This window comes from Tenrec ecaudatus, chromosome 9, assembly GCF_050624435.1.
Source record: "Tenrec ecaudatus isolate mTenEca1 chromosome 9, mTenEca1.hap1, whole genome shotgun sequence".
Lineage (NCBI taxonomy): Eukaryota > Metazoa > Chordata > Mammalia > Afrosoricida > Tenrecidae > Tenrec > Tenrec ecaudatus.
Window position 1 is genome coordinate 61412149 of NC_134538.1, and position 26737 is coordinate 61438885.

At 40.2% G+C, this 26737-nt stretch overlaps 1 protein-coding gene across 2 annotated transcripts in view; it reads left to right on the top strand.

The window, feature by feature from the left end:
* Positions 1 to 15492: 15492 nt before the first annotated feature.
* The window catches only part of VSTM2A (V-set and transmembrane domain containing 2A), a 31785-nt gene continuing 20540 nt past the window's right edge, over positions 15493 to 26737 (top strand). For both annotated transcript variants that reach the window (XM_075557531.1, XM_075557532.1), the window contains exons 1-4: positions 15493 to 15571; positions 17342 to 17508; positions 18972 to 19022; positions 22062 to 22401. In XM_075557531.1, the coding sequence (XP_075413646.1) occupies positions 15493 to 15571; positions 17342 to 17508; positions 18972 to 19022; positions 22062 to 22401 (637 nt within the window). The remainder of the gene's footprint in view (positions 15572 to 17341; positions 17509 to 18971; positions 19023 to 22061; positions 22402 to 26737) is intronic.

A 26737-nucleotide genomic window follows, 5' to 3' on the forward strand; every position in this document is an offset into this window, starting at 1 on the left:
CTATCTTTCAGCATGGTCGATGCAATGTTAGTCTACAGTAACTCTTGTGGTAGAGGGTTTAAGTGCTAGATTGCTCACCAAAAGGTGGGCATGTTGATTCCATCATGGAAGAAAGAAGTATCAGTCTGCTTCCATAAAGCCCCAGTCTTTTAAATTCTCATGAGTCAGTTCTATTCCGGTTCTATAGGTTATTATGAGTAAGACGTGATGGCAGTGGATTTCACTTAGCTGGTGATGCCAATGAAGGGTGGCCTTAGTGGTGGATGTTATGAAAAATGATAGTGTCAAATTGACCCAGAGGCATTTGGGGAGAAATGCCTGACCACCTACTTCTGAAATATCAGAGATCAAAAGTCCTAAGTAACACAGTTTTACTTTGACACATGCGCGGACATCACGAGTTGGAATTGGCTTGTGAGAAAGCTATTTTGATGCCATTCCAACACTTCAATGCAGCCTGTTATGTCACAGGATGGGTGGCATCACAATGAGAATGTGAATGGAAGTCTTGGAGAGAAAGAAATAAGATGCAGGTGTTAAATCACAGATGTGACTTCTCAATGGATTCTCATCATCTTGTACTGCTTTTGGCTGTGGTTTTGTACCCTCCTATCTCTGCAGTCTCCAGAGTCAGCATAATGAAGCCATCCTTTTATTCAAACATAATGTCCACATCTCTCCTGTGAGGTTTGTAACAGAACAACCATTGAGATCAGTCAGTGGGTCTTTGGGGATTTCATAGAAGATGCTGTGTCTCTGGTGGTTTCCAAATTGACTTCAGTTGAAGCATCAATATCATCTTTCATACTGGCCCTTTAAGAAGAGCCTGCAAATGATCCCCTGGCAGCACCACTGCTGGAGCCATATGTACTCTCTCCACCATTCTACCATGGGGAGGAGGGGATATGACATCCCCCACAGCTAGTATTTTTTCATCCTCACCAGCAGGTGACTCCTTCCTACTAGAGCCAGTTTCCCTCTTGGAGTGTACATTCTCAGTGGATCAATTGCCTCCCCCAACAACTTGCTTTTGCCTCATACACATGACATGACACTCAGAGCATTGATTAATTTACTAGAGCCAGCTCCGTTCTTTTATGGTCAGTGTGTCAGGGAGACATTCAAGGAGAAGGAGTCCTTTTCTTTTTCTTCACAATCAAACACAAAAATCAATGAACTGAGAAACTCCCAGAAAAACAGTGTGATGGCAGGTGAACTAAAAATTAATTGAATAGCAAGAAGTTGTCAAGGTCCTGATTCATCCAATTTTGCAAGATCTCTTATTAATGAATTAGCTCTTTGCATGGACATGCACTACCTGGGGAGCTATTATGTATCCAATAAAGACATCCTGGGTACATGTGGGTGAGTCCTTCCAAAGTGAGCCAGAGGGAGTCAAGTTATTGGATGCAGACCATCTATCAGTAGAGGATCCTTGAACCTGGCACAAGACAGAGAGCTTGGAACGGCAATAGAAGCCTAGAGTCCATAAGCAGGTCTTGTGAAAATTCCAATATCATTTCCCACCCCTTCTATGTACACTGATTCCTCGCGGATCAAAAGTATAAGCAGGTGATTCATTTTCCTTGTTCTCCCTGTGTTGTCCCTTCCTTTCAATGTCAAACACTCTTAGACACTGGGGCCAGGTTCTTGGATGTGGGCCTGGAACTGCTGTCTAGTATGTACATGCTCAGTGCCTAGTTGCTAGAAGCAACAATGTGTTTCCTATGATGAGAAGGAACTCCTTTGTCGGAGAAACCTTACTGAACCTAGAATGAGTTCTGGCTCCATGGTCTGATTGCTCATCCTATCTGTGCATCTCTGTGTGGTATGGGATGGCTCTGTATGGGACCATACTACCTAAAAGGGAATCTTATGTTTGGCTTAGCAGTGGTCCTCAACCTTCCTAATGCCACGACCCCTTAATACAGTTCCTCATGTTGTGGTGACCCCAACCATACAATTATTTTCATGGTTACTTCATAACTGTAATCTTGCTATTGGTATGAATTGGGTGACCCCTGTGAAAGTGTCGTTCAGCCCCCAAAGGGGTCACAACCTACAGGTTGAGAACTGCTGGCTTAGAGCCTCTCAGAGATTTTAGATCTTTCCTCTACCTCATCTTTGTATTTCATGCTATAAATTATTTTTGAAGCACTGCTTTTGCTTCACCTCACAAATTTTAATAAGATGTATTTTCTTTTTCATTTAGCTCACAAATTTATTTTTCTTGAGACTTCCTTTTCTCATGAGTTAATAGTGTGCTGGTTGTTCGCTCTAAGGATTTCCCCTACTTTTGAGTTATCTCTTTCTAGTTTAATTCCAACATGATCTGAAAATGTACCTTGCACACTCTCTACTCTATTTAATAAGGTATCTTTCCAGGCCTAAAATATGGTTAATCTTTATGAATGTTCCATGTGAGGTTGGGAAGAATATGCATTTTACTGTGGATGGATGAAACAAAACTAGCTGCTGTTCATTCGATCTTGACCCCCTGTGTGTCATCGTAGAACTAACTGCTTTACAAAAATTTCATGGCAGGTTATTTTGTTGTTTCAAAGCAGATCACCTGGTCTTTATTCCCAAGGTGCCTCTGGGTGATTTTTATCTGCCAACACTTCAGTTAACAGTCCACGGTGCTCACTGAATTTTGCATAATTATAAATGTCAGAAAAACAAAATGGAATGGAATACTTCACATTTCTCAAGTAAAAGAACTGAAGACAACTTTTAAGCCTCAAGTTGAAATACTGAAGGACACTATGGACCAAATTTTGAACAATGAAGGAAGCATCAAATGTAAACTGAGAGAATGCAGTCACTGTAACGGTAATAATTTGTTGTTGCTCTACGAATTCCTTCCTTCCTTAGTGGGGGGGTGGGGTGGGGGGTGGAAGTGATCAAGAATCATTGGTATTGAAGGAAGAAATCCAAGCTCACTGAAGGAATTGGCTAAAAGCGAGACTCCTAGAACATACAGAATATCAATAAGATATTTGAACACTTGGATGTGATGTTGGAAGTGCACTGTGATAGGTAGGTTTATTGTGCCAACCTGGCCAATAGGAACATGTGGAATTAATAAGGTAGCAATTTGACTGGAGGGCAAAGAGATAAATGGCTCAGCAAGCCCCTTACACCTCTCTCTTGCTCTCTGGTGATCAGACCAGTATGTGGCTGCCTTAGCTAGTTCTTTCCCTCAACTTGTGAGCTACACTACCTGTGAGACAGTCAACCTGTGGCTCATGTATCTAGAGCTTGTTTTCCTTCGAGATCTGCTTCATCACACGCCTGGTGACTGCATTGCTTTGGCTTGGAGCTCTCTATCCTGTAGTCTTGCTGACTGTTGGTGATCCACCCTGCAGTTTGCTGCCTGTGGCCAGACTGCCTGCCTTGCCCTCAGGAAGACAGATAGCTGTCTGCTTCCTTGACCTTGGACCTGCAGCCCTCATGAGTTGAAGGACTTCCAGTATATTAGCTGTTCCACAGAGGGAGTTGAAATGAGTCCTCTATACTGCTGTGTGGACTAATTAGATGTTGTGGACTAATTAGATGCTATATTCCTTTGTGCTGTATCTATCATCTCTCTCTCTCTCTCTCTCTCTCTCTCTCTCTCTCTCTCTCTCTCTCTCTCTCTCCATATACCTATATCTATATAAGTGTCATGGTTTTGTTTCTCTAGAGAACCCTGTCTAACACATGCTCAATAACATGCTTTAAAAAATGGGAAGACAGCCACATTGCCTAGTTAACTGGAATAGATTCCTACTTATGCCTATTATGAAGAAAGTTGATGCAACAGAATGTGAACAATTTTGAAAAGTAATATTACATAAAAGTAAAATTCTGTTGGAGTTTTCTATTTTTTTCTTTTCTTTTCTTTTAAGTTACAGAAGTCCAGGAAGAGGGAAATGCCATAAACTTAAGTTGGATTTATAAGAGGCTGCTGACCAAGGGACATCATTGCTAATACTAGATAAATATTGGGTAAAAGCACGGAATGCGAGAAATGTTTACCTGTGTTAAATAGAGTACATAAAGTCATTCTACTGTGTAGATCAGAACAAAGTATAGATAACCTGCAAAGAATAGGAATTCCAAAACACTTGATTGTGCTTATAGTACAATTAGTTCCCAATATAGTATTGTCAATTGCCTCATGCTTTTGATGTATGACACTGAATTAGGAAGGCCAATGAAGAATTGGTGGTTATGAGTGATGATATTGGCAAGAATATTAAATATATTAAGGACTAACAGAATAAATATATCTGCCTTGGAAGACGTACAAAACAAGAATGTTCCTTTAACAGCAATGATGGTAAGACTGTGCCAGTCCCTTACAGAAGGGTCCCAGGGAGGAGACAAGCCAGTCAGGGTGCAGTGTAGTAACCATGAAACATACAACTTTCCTCTAATTCCTAAACATCCCCCTCCCCCCGCCACTATCATGATCCTAATTCTACCTTACAAATCTGGCTAGACTAGAGGATGTACACTGGTATAGATAGGAACTGGAAACACAGGGAATCCAGGATAGATGATCCCTTCAGAACCAGTGTTGAGAGTGGTGATACTGGAAGGGTAGAGGGAGGTTGGTGTGGAAAGGCGGAACTGATTACAAGGATCTACATATAACCTCCTCCCTGTGGGACAGACAACAGAAAAATGGGTGAAGGGAGATGTCAGACATGGTAAGATATGACAAAATAATAATTCATAATTTATCAAGGTTTCATGAGGGAGGGGAGCAGGAAGGAAGGAGAAAAATGAGGACCTGATGCCAAGGATTTAAGTGGAGAACAAATGTTTAGAGAATGATGAGGGCAACAGATGTACAAATGTGCTTTGACACAATTGATGTATGTGTGAATTTTGATTAGAGTTGTACGAGTCCCCAATAAAATGGTTTAAAATGAAAAAAAGACTATATCAAGTACTTGGAATATGTTATCAGGAGGTATCATACCTTGGGGGATTGATTAGGTTTGGTAAAGGACTTGGTAAAACAAAATAAAGGAAGACCTTCAATGACATGGATTGACAAACTGTGACAAACAATGGGCTCAAAAATAGCAACAATTGTGAGAATGGTACAAAACCTATTTTATTCTCTTGTAAATGAGGTTACTATGAGTCAGCAGTGACTCAATGGCTTCTAACAAGAGCAATAGTCCCTGCAGGGATACTGAATGGTAGTAGAGATTATGGCTGCCTTTGTCTAAATCCCAGCTTCAAAGACATGTGATCATATTCCACTATTAAATTCAATATTTGATACAATGTTTTTATCAGATAAGGATATCATCTATTTCTTATATTCAAAGTGATTCTATAAAATCAGAAATAGGTATTTAGTTTTATCATTTTTTCATATATAAAAAAAGTTCACTAAGGGAAATTCAATATTAGTAAATATATTGGCATGAGAAGTCAAAAGGGATGCTAAACATTTGCTTGGGTGGGTGATTGAACTTGGGTTAAAGAAAGCCTATATTAAATGAAGCCAGAATCCATAACTTATATGAACGATGATATCCAAAAATTTGGGAGATGAGTATGTGATATGACTATGTTCACATGTATGTATCATGTAAAGTATATTAACCTTCTCCATAAAGAGGTATTGGAAGACACACCACTTACTGTGGCATCACCAACATCTACACTCCATCTGTAGAATGTCAATCTTCTGTATGACACCATTGCATAGACTCTCTTTTCAAATATAATAATTAGTTGGTAGCAGCATTTAAATGTAAATGTCCGGTAATGAGTCAAAGGGATGGTGTGGCAATCATAACCTATCGCCCTGCAAAAATTTCTAGATGTCAAGTGTATGTGATGGCCATAGGAATTAAACAGGCAATTTAAGGAGTATCAGGAAGGTACTGCTTCTAAAGTATTACTTAATGCAACTAGAAACATTTTTTATCTGATTAACAGAAACATAACTTAGTCACTGCAGGGGAAAAAAATCTTCTCAACAATTCCCAATCCATAATTTATAACACAAACTCAAAACCCCATGATTACAGGAATGGCTGGCTCCCGTTGGGGAACTGCACTGACAAATCATGAAACACAGCAGAGACATACAGATCGGAAATGCCTGCCATTGTAGTTCAGTGAAGCCGAACTTATTGTTCTAAATTGTAACCATAGAGCGATGCATATGTGGACTTATGGAGTAGCCTTGTGGCCATTTGCTTTGCTTCTGAATTAATATTGGCATAAATACAGTGGTCAATTTGCAGCTTCTCCATAATGGCCCACTAGAATAGGGTGAAACCAAGACTGGTTGAAGTGATAGCACATTTGCGTGGGAAGGATGTGAAAATAGAGGTAAGATGATATATTTGGAAATATTAGAGACAAAACTGAGATGGATTTTTTGTAATAGCTGACCATAATGACTTGGGAGTAGTTTTCAGTAATAAGTGAGTTAGCTAAACTTACTATATTTCAATGACACAAGAGCTGAAGAAAATGCCAAAAATCATGATGAGCTCAAGATGGAATTCATGGTTAAAGTAAATAGTGTGAAACTATAGATCTAAGAAGTCAACATTTTGAAAACATCATGCAACTACAGTTTGAAGTAACTAGGAGCTGAGGGAAGGCGAGTGATTTGATGTTAAAGGATAAAATGCCAAATTTTCAACAAATTAAGGGAGATTTAAATGAGTAAATAAGTAAGCTGTAAGCTAAATATCATGAGTTTCAGAGTGACTTTGTTAAATTCTCATTGGAGGAATGTGTTCCGCACATTCAGTTCTTTAGTTATTTTTAGTGTAAGAGCAACCACCATTTCTATGGGAAAAGATGGTTCTTATAATGTAGAGAAATCCAAGTTTGTGTTAAGAACCAAATGTGAGGACAAAGAAAGAAGGAAAATATCTTGAGGGCAATGACAGAGAGAAATTCGCTCACCTTTGAAGTAGGAACCCTACAAATCTAATCCTATTGTTAACTCCATATATTAATCTGGTTATTTTACTTGAACTATTTTTACCCTTACACATGTGTTTATTTAGTTACTTGCTTATTTATTATTCACAAGCGAATCAGTAGAGAATGTCTAGAATAGCCTGAGAAAGGGTTGGCCAGTAAGCCTCTTCCTGGAGATCAGGGTGGATTGAGTTGTGGCTCAGTAACCTGGGCTGGATGAAATACTGAAAGAGAAAGAATACCAGCTACATGTGTCCCGTTCACCCTCCATTTCCCTTTCTTTCCTATGCTTATGCTACCCCTGAATTTCATTGGTGAAGCACCCCACCTTCAAGTCTACTTCAATCTGGAATAACAAATACACCTTTCACTTCTAGAAACCAAGTCTTCAAAATATAGGGTATGGGCTACGAATTCTTTAATCTTTTCTATTTCTCCTCATACTGCAAAGCAATGTTCCAAAGTCTAGGTCCCTATATCTGTGCTTCCTGAAATCCACAGCCTTTTTCTCCTTCTTAGCAATTACCAAGACTAATTGATGATTCAGCCCAGCCATCAGGGGCTACTCCCACAGAGCCTGTAGGTCTCTCCTCAGAGACGTGAGCTGACTCCTACTATCTGAATTTAGAACATTGAGGCTTAAGACCAAAATTTCCTTTGATCCAGCCTCAGATGACCTCACAACTTAATCCTGGCCATTTAAAGGAGCCTTCAATAGTCCTGAGCCTTGGATCTTGCAGGTCGCTTAGTCATTCATGATTCTGAACTTGATATTAGATTTTTGAGCACTTCATATTTCTCACTAATCATGCTCATGACATTTAGAGTTTTTAGAGGGTCCCTGTTTGAAGCTAAACAATGAGCTACTGATAATTATGAAGGAACAGCTGACATGAACTAGGCCATCCTGATGGTGACTATTTTTTTTTAACCAACCTAGGACTTCTATCTTGTCCCTTAATTTGTTTGGGATTCGAAGAATTCAGGAAGTACACCAAGTACTTTGGACATATAAGAGTCTTTCTCATGGTTTCCTAATATAGCCAAAATATTTTCAATAAATTTTATTATTATAAAGAATCACATAATACCAATTGATTAACATATCTGATTGCCTTAGATTACTAGTAGAGAAATGAGTTTATATGAAAGACCCTTTCCCCATCCCCAATTTAGTTCCATGCTAGAACAACGCTAAATATAATTTAGAATCTCTTACCTAAGCCATCTTCTTATACACATGTCCTGAATACAAGTTAGGCTGTAGTATATTTGTTTTATTAATTTTTTTGTTTAGAACTAACTCAATTTCTCCTATCAAATAACAGTTCTTTATTCCTGTAATACACCTAGATTATAATGATCATAATTCATTGCTGTAGAGTGTCAATACTCAGAATACTCCAACAGAATGTAGGGGTCAAAAATATAAGAAATGAAGGTAAATGTCAATACGATACATTAGGCTTGTTGACAATTTACTATATATTCAAAGTATTATGGGAAGCATGAAATTAAAATTTAATGTATTTTTCCAATGAATCAAAAACCTCCCTGTATATGAGCTCTGAATGCATTATCTCACTTTATTCTCACACACACACAAAAGTAAGACACATAAAATGTTATTTATAAGAATTTGGGGAAGGCCTAGACAATATATCTCACTTGCTTAAAGATACAAAGACAGGGAAATATTGAAGGAAAACTTAAACCCAGGTGGGCAAGTCTCAAAACCACTCTTAAGTATATTTAAAAATGTAATGCTACTTAAATGTTTATAAATCATTGTGCGCTTCTTCAAACATATTCATCAGCATGATTGCAAGTTATTATTTACTTTCTTTCAAATTGTAAATATAGGCATACAACTATGGACAAGCTTAGAAATTACAGATTTTACTGAAATTGCTGCTTTTCTTGTATGTTCATATTATTTCCCCAAATAATTATCTACTGCACAAAAATAGATGTGGAAAGTACCATTCATGTCTAATCAAACCCCCGGGAATTAAAAAAAAAACTAACAACAACAAAAAGCAAGCACACATATTGAAATTAATATCTTATTACAAATCTTGATCTTCTATTGCAGTCTAAATTTGAAGCAGGAAAGTAGATTAAAGTACATCTTCAGTCTTTACTACTTTATGTTTATTTTTTCCCTTCCTTTTGTTTAAATTTGAACATGGATGTATAATACTCGTGTTACAGGTACCTACTAAAGAAATTAAGTCAAGTCTTGGACCATATGCTGACAGGATTTATATATGACTGTGAAACTATTTTAATTTCTCCTAAGAGAAAAAAAATGAATGTAAAGGTCCATGAATTTTGTAGAGGGCATCTAAGCAGATTGTGATATTAAGTTTCTACAGAAAATATGAAGCTTCCTTTTGCTGTTTTCAGAGGTCGCCTTTAGGCCAGACATTACTGTTTTAAAATGATATAACATGACCTCATGAATAATTTGAGTTCTAACTTGGTGAACTTCAATTACAAAGTAGCGTAGAGTTCCCCAGAATAAAAGCCAAATCTTAGTAATTTACATTTCAATCACGTACAAAAGAGAGACATGAAGGAAGAAACAGCATCTGGGAGACGAAAATGAGTGGTAGCCAATTAATGGGCAGTTCGCATGCATACAGGCCATCAGGCGATTTACTGTGGCTGATCACTTCCAATGTCAACTGGTTATTCTCTCCCTGAGAACTGTTTACTCTAAAGCTTCCAAAACATGAATTGACAAGAAGTTATTTTTAAGGGAATAAAAGAATATGACAGAATCTTGAATTTCAGGTGACTTCCTTACCAGTGTCTGGGAAACACCTTAATTGGGTTTCTAAGACCGCTGTCTTTTTCACAGCGTCCATGGCATGAAAGGCAACATTTATTTACTTGTCTTAAAATACATCATCCTCAACCTTGTATTGTAAGCACCTTCGATTACAAGATCTTGAAGAAACAGCATAGTGATTTGTTTTGTGGCACAATGACTGTCCTAGACAAGAGATAGCAAGACTGTCACCTGTCTCCTCGGGAAAAATTGCACAAAATCACTGGCATCAAATCAATTCTGACCCGTCGTGACCCTACGGGTTAGGCTAGAGCCACCACTGTGGGTTTCTAAGATTGTACATCGTCCCCACTGTAAAAGTCTCTTCCTTCTCCTGACGGACAGCTGATGGCTTGGAACCACTGACTTTGAGAGTAACAGCCCAACCCGTAACCCACGGTGCCGCCAGGATTCTTCGCTGCAGAATGGCCAGTCTGAGTTCCTTACTTAGCCCTCTGTTCAGGGGCAGTGGTAGGTCAGTGGTGGAATCGCACCTTCCATGAGCAGGATCAGAATTCACATCTGGGCCAACACATCCCATCCGTGGAAACTTGCATGTGATTATAAAACTAGATGTCATGTCACCTGTTATTCAAATCTTAGCAGAGTCAATCATAGTGAACAGATGGCAAAGGGGCTTCCAGGCTAAGATAGATTTGGAAGAATGGTCTGGCAAACTGCATCTGAAATCAGCCCGTGGAAATCCTAAGGATCACCACAATTCAGCCCCCAGCGGCTCCTGAGACTAGCGTTAGAACTGGGCAGCATTTCATTGTAGTGTCTTTGGGGTCACCGTGACCATAGCAAACAGCAACTGGCTCCGTTCCAATGATGAAGTCAACTCATTTTGCCAAGACTTGTTCTGACCATGTTCAAAAGAAGATAATATTCATGTTGTTCCTTCTGCTGTCTTGTGTCCCTGAACCTATCCCATGTTTGACGTCATGACGTGGATGGAAGCCCAGTACACCCAGTGCTGCCAAAACACGGACTAGTATCAATCAATGGAAGACACACTTTATAAGCTCATCTTTGCCTCAGTTAGTGAGTTGCACCAGGACTATAAATGTCTCCACTTGAATTAAAAGTTTGGGTTTGTGTGTTTTTGTTTTGTTCCTTTTCTGTGAATTGTTTATTGCTTCCATATTTAAAGACTGCTGAACATCTTATCTTTTATTTCCCACAGAGAAAAATTAACTCAGACATAAGATTGTCGGTGATAGTTTTCTTCAGTCTCTGAAATATTGTACAGATTGAAGTCTCACCAAAGGATGTTCAGGAACACCATAGGACGCAGCTCCAAATGTACATTTGGAAAAATATCTATGGCCAATTTAGCCCAGTGAGATGCCTGTGAGAAGCTAAAGAAATGAAACTTTCCATGAGACTCAGTGTTTCAATAATTTTATACAGTTATCTCTTAAAAGCATCTGGTGAAGAAGTAATCTAATGTTTGCATCTTCCAGTTATTCCAAAAAATCTTAAAGGTTGTCTCTGACACCTACGCTTCAAAGAGAGATTGTGCCAGTCCGAGATGGGAAACTGTCCTACCAGCGATGTATGGGAATAAAATGTGGTGATGGCCATCAAGTGCAGGACATAGAAAGGGCCCTTCCAAAAACTCGCTACTGGAGCAAGGTTGACCCAGTGGTTCATCACAGTTCTGGGAATAAGGGGGAAAATACTTTTGACATGTTACTAGTTGCCATCCAGTGGATTCCAATTTGGGGCAATTTTATGTCTACAGGATAGACCTGATCGGTAGGTTGGCAAGGCTGAGATCTATCGAAAGCAGATTGCCAGGCCTATCTTGTGGGAGGGACTGTGGGTGGGTTGTAGAACCCAAGCCCTTTGGGGAGTAGCTTTAACTTTTGCAATCCCCTCTCTTTTTCACTGGAAGGGGTGGACTGGGGGGTGGGCAAGTAATGACCAAACACTAACTCAGAGGATAAGAACTCAGAAGATGAGATAGCAGGGTTTTATTTTTGGAGAATGATTTCATAATCTAGGATTTCTTTTTCAGAGGAAATTTGTTGCCATTTTTACAATGTAAGGCATCAGCAAATATTTTTGAGGAGGTGAAATGGGCAGGAGATATTGCTCCTATGTCTAGCTGCAGACAAGCTGTTTTTTTCTGGCAAGTTACATCCAACCTCAGAGAAAAATAATATAATTATTAAATGGGACCTCACAAGCAATGGGACTGCTTACCAGAATGGTGTCTTTGGTATGCTGGAAATTAGATAGATAGATAGATAGATAGATAGATAGATAGATAGATAGATAGATAGATAGAACTGGTTTTTCTTAGACTCTCAAACTTTTCGTATTGAATATTAAAGGTCTTTGCTATGTAGAGTTGTCGCTAGTCACCCTTGGGTTGATTCTTCTCCATGGAGGGAGGTCCCATACAAAAGACGACCAAGCCTCTCATTGTGGGTGGCTGGGGTAGATTTGAAGAAAGTCTGGTAGGACAGTAGATTAAATGTTGGGCTGTTAACCACTAGGTCACTGGTCCAAACCCGTGCACCACTTCATGGGAGAATGATGTGCCAATATTGTTTCAAAAAGATTGACCAGCTCAGAAACCTCCTGCAGTAGTTCGACTCCGTCTACATTGGGTTCAGGGTGGGTTTAAACCCAAAGGATAGTCTAGTGGTCAAGAGCTTAAGCATCTGCATACAGAGACTCCCTAAAATGTTTAATATGGAGACATTTTCTGATTAATAGATCAAATAAATGTTGTATTAGAGATAATGCAAATGTATTTTCCTGCACTATATACAGTCCTCAAAGAGATACAACAGACATTAAGATACGTTTTTTTCATCTATATAGGCAACATTGTATGTAAAATATCTACCAGGCATTTTTCATATGAAAAAAATGCTTTCAAATTTCATCCTCCCTATACCTTCCCTCCTTTTTTTTAAACAACTTATTTTATTTGAAAACAACATGATCATTCACTATGAATTCATATATGAAATGATATTTTTGTTGATTTATAATATTTAACACTATATAAATAACATTTGCGATATCGGATTCAATGTATCATAAATAAGGGTCACCTGGGTCAGTGAGTATGACAATTCCACTGCATTGTTTGTCCTTACATTTTTTTTCTTTTCTTTTTTTAAAACAATTTATTAGGGGCTCATACAACTCTTATCACAGTCCATACATGTACATACATCAATTGTATAAAGCACCTCTGTACATTCTTTGCCCTAATCACTTTCTTTTTTTTTCTCCTCTTTTCTTTTTTTACATTTTATTAGGGGCTCATACAACTCTTACAACAGTCCATACATGTACATACATCAGTTGTATAAAGCACCTGTGTACATTCTTTGCAGATGAACCTTCCCTCCTGTTTGTGGCAGCATAAATGCTTACAGCTTTTTGATTTCCAGTAGCTTCGAGGCTTACCTGTCCTATAACAGCTTTCCTCACCCTTTATTTTTCACACTTTTTAATCTTCGGTTTATTGTGCTAGTTTCCTACAGAAAGCAGTTAAAGAGCTTTGCTAAATTAATTGAGAATTTCCCTGACTTAAAACGCACGCCCTTCGCTTTATGGTGAAGACTATTCCAACAGTAGATAACTTTTAATCCAGGTCATTTTCATGGCAAATTAAATTCATGTTGGTGTTAATTATTGAGAGAAAACTAAAACCTTGTGCTAAATATTGAGGAGATTTTGTGAGGCATAAAGTACTAACCTCTGAGGATCTGATACTTGCAACATGCTCTTGTTGGGTAGGTGTCCTACATTGCTTGTGTTTGGATGTTCTGAAAATGTTCTGCATGAGAGAGTATTTGGGTCTAAAAAATGTTTTTCTTGGAATGACAAACTTCAAAACTCTTGCTGAAGCGGAATACAACAGGCTATAGACTGATACAAAAGATTCCCCATGACCTTCTCCAAATCTGCCTACAGTGAAAAATTAATGTATCTTCTTAACATAAGTAATACTGTGATGAAATCTATCAGATGTTAGTTTTGTAATGTTTGATGAGTGTTACATTCAGCAGTAGAAAGAGGTGGCGGCACAGAAACCCTGCAGCTATAGTACCTATGCTCAGGCCACTAATATTGTCATTGACCAAGACATTAGCTAAATTCAGATTCTTTTTCTGTAAAATGGAACTACATATACTGCACTAGATTCCTTTACAGCCCTATAAAGACTGACTCAGATATGCATTTCTTTTTTCCAGATTTTCAAATACCATTCATGATTTGTGATAAAATTTAAAAAATAATCATGGGAATACAACATTTGGTATCCTCTTTAGGTGGCAAATTATCTTAATTGCTTTAAACAAATGTTTTACTTTATTGACCAGTATTTGAACTCCATAAGGACAAATAGAGTATTTAAGGTGATGAATATGGTTGTTTAGATTCTTAATGAGAAATACAATATACATCTTAAAAATTCATCAGGGCATTATAAAACATCATTATATTAAAACATTAGAAAACAATATCCCTTCTTCATATGATCCCAGGGAACATTACATAATTGTTGTGTTATGCAAATAAAGAAAACAAAAACAAGCCTATAAAAAAGACTCTGGTGATATCTGAAATGTCTGCTCCACTCCCAAAATGAATGTGGGATGGAGGCGGGGAAGGCAAAGGGGTGTATGAATTAAAAATAAGAAGTAAATATAGTATGCTGGGCCTTTTTCTTTTTCTGGAATCCGCTCCATACGTGACTTTCTGTACTTTGTCTCTTTTCCATTTGTCAGCTGCAGTGACATGGTGCCTGCATGTGCTGCCTCTCTTTCCCTGGAGGCTGTGCAGCAAGAAATTTGCGTGAAACAATAGCATGTGATCTTCTAGTTACAGCAGTTAATAACTAGTTAAGCGACATTTCGCTCCAATGGCTGTTCTCATCACCCCCAAAGCAGTCTCTTTCATCCCATCCCATTCCTCAGCAATTCTTCAACAATGCCCCAACTTCCTCCACAAATCTCTAGCTCCAGGCCCCCAGTAAAGAAGGAAGGCTACAACTCCAAGGTCCTAAGCACCTAGAAATTCAATTCCAAAAAAAAAAATATCATCCTCCGGGGATCGGGGTAGGGGTGACGAATTGAGAAATTAAATACAGAAATGCTCCTGCACTCTGGAAGCCTTCAAGCCTTCTCCTGTGGGTGGGCTGCGGCCAGAGTTCCCCCGCAGGTGGGCTGCGGTCCAGCACGCAGAGAGTTAAAGGCATCATCCCAGCCATTAGAGGGAAAAGTTGCGGTGCGGCGAGCCCTGCGAAGTCCTCCAGCCCGCCCGCCCGCCCCCCCTTGCCCACTCCCCACTTCGCGGGCTGGCTCGCTGTTCAGGGAGGGTGGTGATCACGCAAGCCGGAGCAGTGGGCTGACGTTGGAAGAGCTGCCAGCGAGCTGAAATCGGGCAGCCAAGCCACCGGAACGCTTCCAGCCTTTCCAGCCTGGGTCTGGACTTGGAGCCTCGGGAATCAGAGCCAGCTGGTTGTAACCTTCGCGAACAGCGATCCCCGCTCTCCAGAGCCAGTCCTCGCTGAGCAGCGAGCAGCAGGATGTTTGCAGCGTCGCGCCCAGGGCGCTGAGACAGAGCTTTTGGGTGCATCTGTATGCGTTTCTTTTAGGACTTTCTGGCCACTGGCTACGCTGATGTGAGCCCCCCTCTTTTGGGTGTTTTTTGTTGTTGTTGTTGGAATGATGGGGATCTTTTTGGCATATGTTGGATTTGTTTTCTTTTCCGTTTTATATGTACAACAGGGGCTTTCTTCCCAAGGTAAGTCTGCTCATTGGTACATATGCATTTGTTTGTGTGTGTGTGTGTGTGTGTGTTCTCTCAATTCCAAGAATGGCCAAGCAGATGGAGGTTCCTAGCAAGTAACGGGGCTAGGTTGCATGGAGTGTATTTCATTTGGCATTTTTCTTTAAAGTTTATGCAATTTGAGGTAAGCTAGGTTTGACACATACCTAGTTGCTGTCTGCCGATGGGGTAGGTTCCTAAGTGAGCACAAATTGGGCACAGGGGTGTGTGTGTGTGTGTGTGTGTGTGTGCCTTGTTTCTGTGTCCTGTGCCTTGTACCCTGTGCATGCACAGGGTAGCCAATCATGCATACATAATCATCGCAAACAAACAGAAAGCTAGAAATGGGGGGCTGTCCATTGACAACCCCCTTCTCCATGTATGCAGAATGCTTTTGAGAGTTTCCCTTTTCTTGGACCCCGTGACTTTGTGGGCATGCATCTTTATCAAAGGACAGACTCCTCCGAGGACCCAAAAAAGGGCAGGACTTGCATACAAACAGCAGCAGCCCTGCTGAATCCAGTTGTTAGGACTTCGCAGGCTGCAGTGATCATTTCAGTACCATGAACAGATCACATAGCTCTGCCAGAAGGCTGCATCACTTCTGCCAGCAGAAATGCCAGACTCCTAGCCCCAGCAGGAACGTCTTTTTCAGATGTTGAGATGTCTTCTCCATGTCCTCTCCCAGCCTCTTTAAAGTAACAAGACAGGGCAGTTGTAACAGAGATTAATCAGAGATTTCATACAATTTTGAAAAGAGATGCTGATGGAGTCTCTCTTTAAAAAGTGGGGGCAGGGGGCTTAGTGTATCCAATCTCAATCAGTCCTGCAGCCCCCTCTATTAGGTTTTCTAAGGGGGCCTTGTAGGTGTGCACTCCCCTCAGCCACAAACCATTCCAAGATCACTTTTAGGAATTTGTCAGCTTGCTGTACAGTGTCCCCGAGACAAGGTAAAAGCAACCATCCCAAGCATTTTCTGTGAAAGATGGGTGTTTGCAAGGGAGGAGATTTTGTGTAAGTTTCACCATGCCTCTGTGAAATCTTGCAAACCAGAAGTGGCAAGGCTGGAAATGAAAAACTGGGACCCAGGTAGGGGAGGGTGGGGGGTACGATACTGACTTCAAAATAACCTGTACCTTGTATTAAGCCAGGATGTGTGCGATTCTTGCCATTTAAGATCTATAGCTTCATGAGCACACACTTGAAGGCTAATTTAGAGGGACATAAACTGGTTTAGAAAGTAGGTGATGGGTTTCTCACTGCCGTAGGCTGCAGGCACGCTTGTTTATACGTGTTTGCATGTAGCTGGAATGAGCATTTTGATAGATAACCATGGCCCCTCTCTATTACATGAAATTCCTAATTGGTCATAGCTTGTTTAAAACTTAGGCGCTCCTGGCTTCATTAGATATCAACTCCACAGTCCGTCGACATTGTGCTGCACTGAATCCTTCAGTGAGTTTTGGAGAATACTGCAATCGGACACACGATGTTTGGGTACCACAGCGAGCCGCTTAGCTAACGGGGGGGGGGGGGTTATTGGCAAGCTCATTAACCTTTCCATTATCACGATTTCATCAGCAACAAAATGGTTTAGGCACTATCCCAAAAATAAGACAGACAAAGGGGGATTGGGAAGCTAGGCGAAGTGAAAAAAGAAGAAAGAAAACGCAGGGAACTCTCAAAGAAAGAAACGCTGACAAGAATGGTGGAAATGTTCCAAAGGAATGCTTTACTCTTTTGCAGCAAAATTCACCGAGTTTCCACGGAATGTGACGGCGATTGAGGGGCAGAATGTGGAGATGTCCTGCGCTTTCCAGAGCGGCTCCGCCTCTGTGTACCTGGAGATTCAGTGGTGGTTCCTGAGGGGCCCTGAGGACCTGGAACCTGGAGCAGAAGCAGCTGGCCCGCAGGTAGCGGAGGCAAATCTTCCACAATACCCCCAGCATCTGTATCTGCCCCATTCAATCCTCTAAGGTCTCTGGCTGTTCAGACAGGATCTGGACCCAAGATGGTTTCCAGGTTCCTCCTATCTCCCGCCCCTTTGACCAGTCCATCTGTCATGGGGCCAGTGACTTCAAAGGTTGGCAGGGAGTCCAAAACAGAATGTGTCCCCATGACTCTAGGTGGCAAGGAAGAAATCTAAACCTGGGCAGTCCTCTTGGTAAGGATCATTATTGTGAAGATGTTCTGGAGGGCATGACCGGGTTGATACAGCTTAAAATATGACCAGTTTTCTGGCGGATGGGGTGAGGGAGAGTGATAAAAGGTGTGGGGGTCTTCACCCCGCCTGCTGCCTAGGACCTAATACTTGTATTGCAGGAGACAACTGGAGGAAACAGAGGGAGAGAAAGAAGGCAGGAGAGAGAACTTCTGGGGGGAACAAGGAAGGGAGGAAGAGAAAGGAGCAGTGGGAGTAGAGAGGGGGGAGGGAGAGGAGTGAGAAAGGGAGAGGGCCAGAGTGAGAGAGGAAAAAGAACAAGAGAGGGAGGATGGTTAGGGGCACTGAAAGGAAGACAGCAGAAAAGATGAAGGAGAAAAGGGGAGGCGAGTGGAAGAGCACCAGAAACGGAACGGTGCTGAGCCCCAACTGAAGGAAAGTGAAGGACTGAAGTTTAGCCGAAATGAGAGATCTTAGCAGAATGGGGGGTTGGAGTTGGTCAAAAGAGGCGGTGGACATGCGGAGACAGAAACACACACACACACACACACGCACACACACACACACACAACCAAAGCATACACACACATGCACTAAGCCAACACACACACAAACTGAGCACACACACACACAGACAGAACCAAAGCATACACACACACACACACACACACACACACACACACACACACACACACAGCGGAGCCCAGGTGAGAAACAATGGAGCTGGGAGCTGCTGGGGTAGACAACCAGGAACTCCTGGGAAAACATCCACTCATGCCATGCTCCCTGACTCACTCAGCCTTGCTCTCCGTGACTCCTGGGACGGCCGGGCTCTGCACCCAGCCCAGGCTCCGTTCTGGCCAGCCCAGCCGCAGCCTCCTAGCAGGCTCCGCTGGCGCTGAGCATGACTGCCACCATCCAGCAGCAGGAGGGATCGACCGCCTGCAGACTGCCATTTGAGTTTTGCAGCAGAGCTTCCAGATCAAGAACGGAATGTGAATGGGGCAGAGGTTCTTGTCCCCCATCCCCACCCCAGCCCAGTTCTCCCCCACCTAATTTTCTATATCACCCCAATTAAAAGATGTGGACCTATGGAGACACTGGTCTCTAATGCAGACTGGGCAAAGCCTGCTTCCCCTGGCGACTAGGTCAGAAACTTCGGAGGGACTAGGGAAGCAGCCTGGGTCCCACTATGAGCTTTTGTGTCGTCCACAGGTGGAGCTCTTACCAGAGCAGGAGCCGGACAACGGTGGGACCAAGATCAGTGTGAGTAGCCAAGGGCCAGGTCACTAGACTCCTGCCTTAGCTAGCAGGCAGGACCAATATGAAAATAGGTTCAAGAATTCCCAATTTTAGAAAACATTTTACGTTATCCCGACTTTATATTGTCCCCAGGGAAGGCAAATTTGCAAATGCCTGAAGAGAAACCAGTCTTTTACCTCATTAGTTATATAAAAATGGAAACAAATTTAGATTTCAGTCATGTAAATATTTAACCAGTGCCATCAAAAGAAGTTGTGTGACTCATTTTTGCCTTTGATCTTTATAAAAATTATATGCTGATAAGAGCAAAGGGTTGTAGTCCTGATATCCATTCAATCTTACAGACAATTATCCTTTAGTAGGAATTAAATTAACAAAATGCTTAAATCTTCCTAGGTTGAAAGAGTTAAAGCAGCTAACATAATGTCAATAACCCTTATAAGCAAAGAAGAAAAACAATTCATTTTAGAATAGCATTCATAATTCCCAATAAAATATATGCAATGTGTTTCTCATGCTAGGGTTAAAAATCATACATAATTATGAAAAAATAGTGAAAGGAAGTTGACCTATTTGAAATACAGAAATGTGTTCTATTCTACAGGTTTTAATAATTTAGTGTTAAACTAAAAGAAAAACCATGAAAATATTTGTATTACAATTACTCAAATAATGCCACACATATAATCTCGCTTTATATTAATAAAACTGCTTAACTAGCTGATGAATAATAAGCGAGTTATCATTACTAGAAAATAAATCACTTTATAATAATAATGGAAAATATGCTAAGCATAAATATTGCCTTTTTAAGAATCTAAAAACCAAATGATACATACTTAAAATTGAATTTTATTTTTAAGATCTTACAATATAATCTTAGTTGGTATAAAATTTGCATAACAACATGCCTGTGTACAAATGTAGTCTATTAGAAGAATCAAGCTCTGTGATCTAAATGTATAATTTCTACTAGAAAAAAAAACAAACAAAAACTCCAGTTTATATTCATAAATGCACTGACATTTTAGAATATTTCAATTTCTATTATTCTTATATCACAGAAAATTGTTTTTATATGGTGCTAGAAAAGCATTGCTAAGAAATTCAATTGGGAAGAATAACTTTTTCTCAAATATTTCATTTTCATATTCATATATAATTGGAGAAATTCTGTATTGACCATTCATCTTTAACTTTTATGTCTTTCAAATCTCTAAAAAATTAGTCAAAAATCAGACACCTGGCCTAAATATGTGTAGATATAGACATATATAACCATATACACAACTGGTCACAGTACCATCTATGCCAAGTACTTCATAGAATCTAGTCACCTGGAAAGAATTCTAAACACAAATTAGGTCAAAAGTAGTTCCCATCATGCCCAGGAAATGACCTTGAATATATCTCCTAACTCAGCAGTCCTTAATTTAAAATTCCTCAGAGGACTTTTATAAACCATTGGTATTGGCACCACCTATAGAAATGTAGACTGAATAGTTCTGCATTAACGCAAGTGAGAATATTCCTTAAAGTTCCCCAGATGATTCTAAAGTGCAACTAATGCTGAGAATCACTGAAATGGGCTATTAATAATATAAATACATTGGCTACCCGAAACTCTATTAGGAGATTCAACTGAGGATATACTTGAAACTACTTATTTTCATTATTTTTGTAGCAATAATTTCATGTAATTTTGCATTTATGTAAATGTACCTTTATGGTTTATAGCCCAAACATTGAAAACTATAAAAAAAAAACAAAAACAGATGAATAGATGAACTTATTCATGTTCTCATAACCATTTATAACCGTGTAAAAATGTGGTAGACGGGAGCAAAATAAATGCTTACCTTCTTCATTTCTTTTCTCTAGCTTTCTAAGTATCCAAAATATTAAACTCTGCCTGCCTTATAAAATAATTGACTATTATCAATTATGTTGACTATATGATATATATCAAATAAGATTTATGGATATATGTAGATCTCATGATTAAATTGAAATAGAGTTAATTACAAGAAATAAGAGAATATATTTCCATTTTGCAGGCCAAACTCGTGTTTAATTGATGGCATCCGACTTTCAGTGCCATAAATTTCCTACCATCACAGTAGGATATACGCTTGGCCATAAACTTCATGTAATACTAATCTTGGCACTCTATGATGATGGGCAAAACCACACCAAAAGTTTTAGAACTACGTCTAATAACCAAGGCTATTTTGCCTGTGCCTTTATGAGTCATCCCAATGTGAACATAAAGGTGCATCGTCACCTAGACTTCCTTGTGAGAAACAAAAGGAAAATCGACTTCTCTCAGAGTTGAGAGGCTTAGTTTGCAACTCACAATGAAGAAAAGAGGAAACAATAAACTATAGACATGGTCTAATTTTATCTGTGCTTCATTCAGCTGAGTCAAGTAGGCAGAAATTGGGCCCTTAGAAAATAACAGAACTGCTACTGGAATCTGGGAAATGAGTCACTGAATCTGAGGCTGGCTGATTTAAACTCGTGATCCCAATATTCCGTTAATCCAGCTGTTAGTGGAATAGGAAAAATAAGACCTTCAAGTTTTATTGTTGATAAAATAAGCAAACTCCCTAATTGTGCCTGTGATATAATTCAAAACCCTTGTGTTTTACCTAGAGGTTTGGTGACTGCAGTCTTAACAAAAGCAGATCACCACGCCTCTCTTTTAAATCACTCAGTGGATTCACACCAGCAACCTTTAAGTTAGTGTTGCTGTTATAGTTCGGTGCTATAAGGTCACCTCAGGCTCAAAGTGGCTGTAGGCAAAACAGAAAGAAACACCGTCTTGCATTCCATCCTTACAATTGTTGTTATGATTGAGCCCATCCATGCAGCAACTTTTAAGTGAGTAGTCATGTGCCAACCATTTGTACTATCTAGGCCCCTAGTAGACCATCATCGGTGCCTCCCCATTCTTTCAGACCTTAACAAAATTCACACAAGTAATGTGAACAAAACCATTTGATGTAGCACTTGATTATTTTTTTACCTGCAATTTTTCAGACAGTGAAAGTTCAAGGCAATGATATCTCCCACAAGCTTCAGATTTCTAAAGTGAGGAAAAAGGATGAAGGCTTGTATGAGTGCAGGGTGACCGATGCCAATTACGGAGAACTTCAGGAGCACAAGGCCCAGGCCTACCTGAAAGTCAACGCCAACAGCCACGCTAGGAGGATGCAGGCCTTTGAAGCCTCACCCATGTGGCTGCAAGACATGAAGCCACGCAAGAACGTCTCATCAGCTGTTCCCAGCAGCATCCACAGTTCTGCCAACCAGCAGCGGGTGCTCTCCACCTCCAGCCCTCAAGCGGTAGCCAAAATTCCTAAACAAAGTCCACAATCAGGTATGGAAACCCATTTTGAGCCTTTCATTGTACACTCTCAATCCCTTTACAGGAAGATCTATCTGCCCAGTAGAATAGACAAATTTATGTATGACAGTTTTTAAAGTGGGAGACCTGGTGCAGGTGCAATAATGAGCGATTTGACATTGCGAGCCCTAGGCTGGCCTTCCCAGGGGACGGGCATTTGCCACATTAGGTGCCAGCAGTGCTCCGTGCCTGGGGGATTTAAGAGCTGGACCCCTCTTGCACCCTCCTGTACTCGCACATTACAAGAACCATAAATCATGTAATACTAGTTACATTATAAATGCATGTTCATTTTCTCCACAGATTTATGTATCGATAATGACCCAAATTAAGAGACTTTCACTTAATCAAAATGTAAATGCAAGAGACAACGGCATATCGTCCACATTTTCAATGACCCATAGTTTTCACAAGATTATTCTCCAAGGGCTCTTGATTTTGAAGGCGCAACTTCAGCCACATGTGGTGAAAGTTGATGATGCGAATGGGAGGAAGGGAAGGGGATGGAAGGCCATACGTGGTGCAGAGATAAGGCAACTCCTGTACATGTGCGTCTGATGCCAACTTAGAAGCTGAGTCACACATTTCTTATGTCAGCTGTGCCAATTAAAGCTGTTCCGAAAGCATTAATTTATGCGCTCATTCAGCCAATAGGAATGCATGGAAGCTTTAACCTTGACCTAGGATAAATGTCTTCTTGGAAAAAGCAAAACCCAACACAACCTCATTGTCGTTGTGTGTGTGTGTGTGTGTGTGTGTGTGTGTGTGTGTGTGCGCGCGCGCGCGCGCTTCCCAAGCACTTGCCATAATATATCAGGATGTAAGGAGCAACAAAATAGTAAATTCCTCTTTAGCTTTACATTTTGACATTGAAGAATTACTGATATCACTTGGCAAGATCAGTCATTAAATAAAAATATCAGCTCACTTTATCAGGATGACTTCTGAGTGAGGTGTATATATATCTCCAAGTCCTTATGTGTGAACAATGTTTTCGAAAGAATGTCTGTCAAACTAGGCTTTCCCCTTGTGCTTCCTATGTTTGGGGATATGGTTTACTAAACACTGGAGTTCTCTGAGTTTTCACTGACCTTTACATGTAGCCTGACAGTTATTCCTGCTTGCCTTGCTTATAGCAATCTATCAATCTGAAGAGAAGACACCGCTCTGAAGGCTGGTTTTCAGAGTTCTTTTACTGTCCTTTTATCATAGACTTTTGCCTTCCAAATTAAAGGATATCACCAGGATAGCCAGAATGAATAAATATTTTTATACCTTAGTTATAATTTTGTAACTATTATTTGGCAGATTTAATTGCAGGAGAGCTCTTGCCTCTTCTCCCTCTCCACATTAAATCCTACATGCAAAACTACAGATTAAGCTCTGCAGGCAATTTACAACCTACATAAGTGAGAACTTGCAATGATGGAAAGTGAAATTGTTAAGCTGCATTGAGTATACCAAGCTAGATACCATAAATCTATTCTGTACGAAGGGTTCTGAGCACAAAGGGAGATGTTCGATGTCTACAATTTTTTTCTTTCTTTGGATTAAGCAATGTGCTCCGTAAAAGGATTAGTAGATGTTTGATGTCTGCATTTTTCCTTTCTTTGGATTAAGCAATGTGCTCTGTAAGAGGAGTAGTGCTTGTTTCAACGCTGCGATTAGAACAAAATGGGAAACTCATCTTATAATTTGCAACTAAAAAAACGACTGCTTATTTTCACCACCACTCCTGCTCTTAGGTACAAAACAAATCTTCTTTCTGGAGGAAAGGTGAAAGGATAGAAATATTGCTGACTAATGGATACCTATACTCATTAAAAAACCTGTTTTATCCCCAAATAATTTGAAATATCACAAATTTTTAATTCTTCCACCAGTGAAGACTTGAAAATATTTTATTTGCCTTCAGTAGTTTCTAACTTCTAGTTCAGAACATAGGAGAACCAACCATATTCTGTTTACACATGAATTTGTCATGTGTAAGTCTTTGTGCTTGCACAGTTATGGTTTATAATACAATGTCTGGGATGGATATTTATATATCAGATTTCCTGTAATGCCCACATCTTAATTCCTAATTTGCTTTATAATTTTTTAGCCTATCTTCAAATAAAGCTTATTTCTATGCCTTTGCTTCATTCATTCACTCAGTCATTCATTTACCAACCCATCCCTTCCAAGAGTTCATATGCCAGTCCCAGTGACCCAAGTAATGGAAAACCTACTTTTCTTTCCTTAAGGAATTTATATCTTAGGTCGTGAAAAAAATGTAAATGTCATGTATCATATCTTTTTTGCATCTTATTCACTCAAAGGCAAGACAGGATGAAGACATGAAAATTAACATTTTGGTTTCAGAGTCTGAGAGCTCCACTAATCTTTTAGCTAGGTGGCATTTGATACACGGATACATGGTGATCTGTGGAAGATAGCACCCCATTTAATAACAGCCTATGTCACAAAAGGCATATCCACTTTATCTTTATTTCAGAGCCCTTGACTTAGATGACGAACTTAATGGGCATGTTACTAATTCCTGAAGTTAAAAAAAGAGAAAAAAAGCAAAACAAATATCTTTATGACATGTCTTTTTAAATTATTTAAGTTCTACCTGAATTTGGTAATCAATCAGGGCAGCCAAATAGTGAAGGAAAATGGTAATGCAAAAGATCAGACATGGGTTTGACAATTCAGTGTGTTTCCTTGACCGGCATTGCTCATGCCCAAGCCCTCATTTACTGTTCAGTGTTTAGAATCTTAGAAAGGGAGAGAAAACGCCAGTGAAGAACACGTATGGAGAGAGCCAAACACGGAGTCCGAATTTTAGGAAATATTCTAAGAAAGGTTCTGAGGAGGGTGAATTATTTAACTGGAGGACTCCTATCCTGGAAGAAGGAACTGGGAAAATCGGTAGGAATCACACAAGCAAAAGTGAGGAACAAAGCTCTTCCAAAATGAAGAATGGTAGCGGAATAACTGGACGTGAGCCATCACGGAATCTGCTCCAGAACGAAGCCGTGGCTTAGTTCCCTCCACACAAAAAGAAGGGGCAGAGACTTCCTTCAACCCCACTCTCAAATGCACCTGTAGACCACTGATCTCCATGTGTTTCCTCCCGTCCGGTCCAGGGTCTTCCAATGTTCAGAAGCCAGGAATCTCTGTAAATTACCTCTGGCAGTCCTTCTAATATTCCTCTGTTTTGAAGGTCTCCTATCCCCTCCCCGCCCCCCGCGAGAAGCATTCTCCAACACATTCAAACACACCCGTGCTTACAGTTTCCAGCCACCTTTCAGGCCCGAATTCTCCGGGACAACATATGCTCAAGATCTCTCCTTTCCAACTTGCTTCCGACTCTGTCTCTTAGCAAATTATCTCTTGCAAGGCACAAACAACTCCTACAACTTGAGTTTCTGAACTCGCTAACATTTCATTTTTTGCTGTTTTCTGCAGCATTTGTACACAAATCACGCTTCTTTCTTGACATTCTTCTATCTCAGGCTGGCACCCCAGTTATAGGTTATTAGCATCTTTCTTCTTTATTGAGTTTCCTTTCTTTTTCATTTTATTGGGGCTCTTGCAGCTCTTATAACAATCTATACATCAATTGTATCAAGCATATTTGTACGTATGTTACCATAATTATTTTCTAGACATTTATTTTCTATGGAACCCTTGGTATCAGCTCCTCTTTTATTTCCCTCACTCCTCCCCCACACCCTCATGACCCCTGGATAAATTATAAGTATTATTTTCATATCTATTCATATCATAATTTCATCTCATATGACCGTTAGCTCTCTTCCCCCATGGTTTCTGTTATTCAACAGAAAGGAGGGGGCAGTGGGGTTATGCGTAAATCCTTGTGATCGATTCCTCCTTCCTCTCCTCTCCTCCCTATCATTCCCTTACCCTTCTGGTATCGCTACCCCCCTCCCCTGGATGTCGTGTGTCTTGAGCTCTTGTCTCTTATCTGTACCTGTGTACATGCTCTGGTCTAGCCCGTAGTGAAAGGCAGGACTAGGGTCATGGTAGCAGAGGGTGAGGAAGCCTCAAGGAACCAGAGGGATATTGTGTGTTTCATTGGTGCTTTACTGCGACCTGGTTGACTCATCCCTTCTTTGTGACCCTTCTGGGAGGGGGTGTCCAGTTGTCTACAGATGGGTTTCCTCTCTTAAAGGCAATTCTTTTGCTATTCTCAGTTCCATCATCTCATACATTTCCACAGGTTTGACTTTTAATAGTTCAGTGTAAAACTCCCCCGTTCATATTTTTCACACTGGTTTCTTTACTGACACCCATTCCA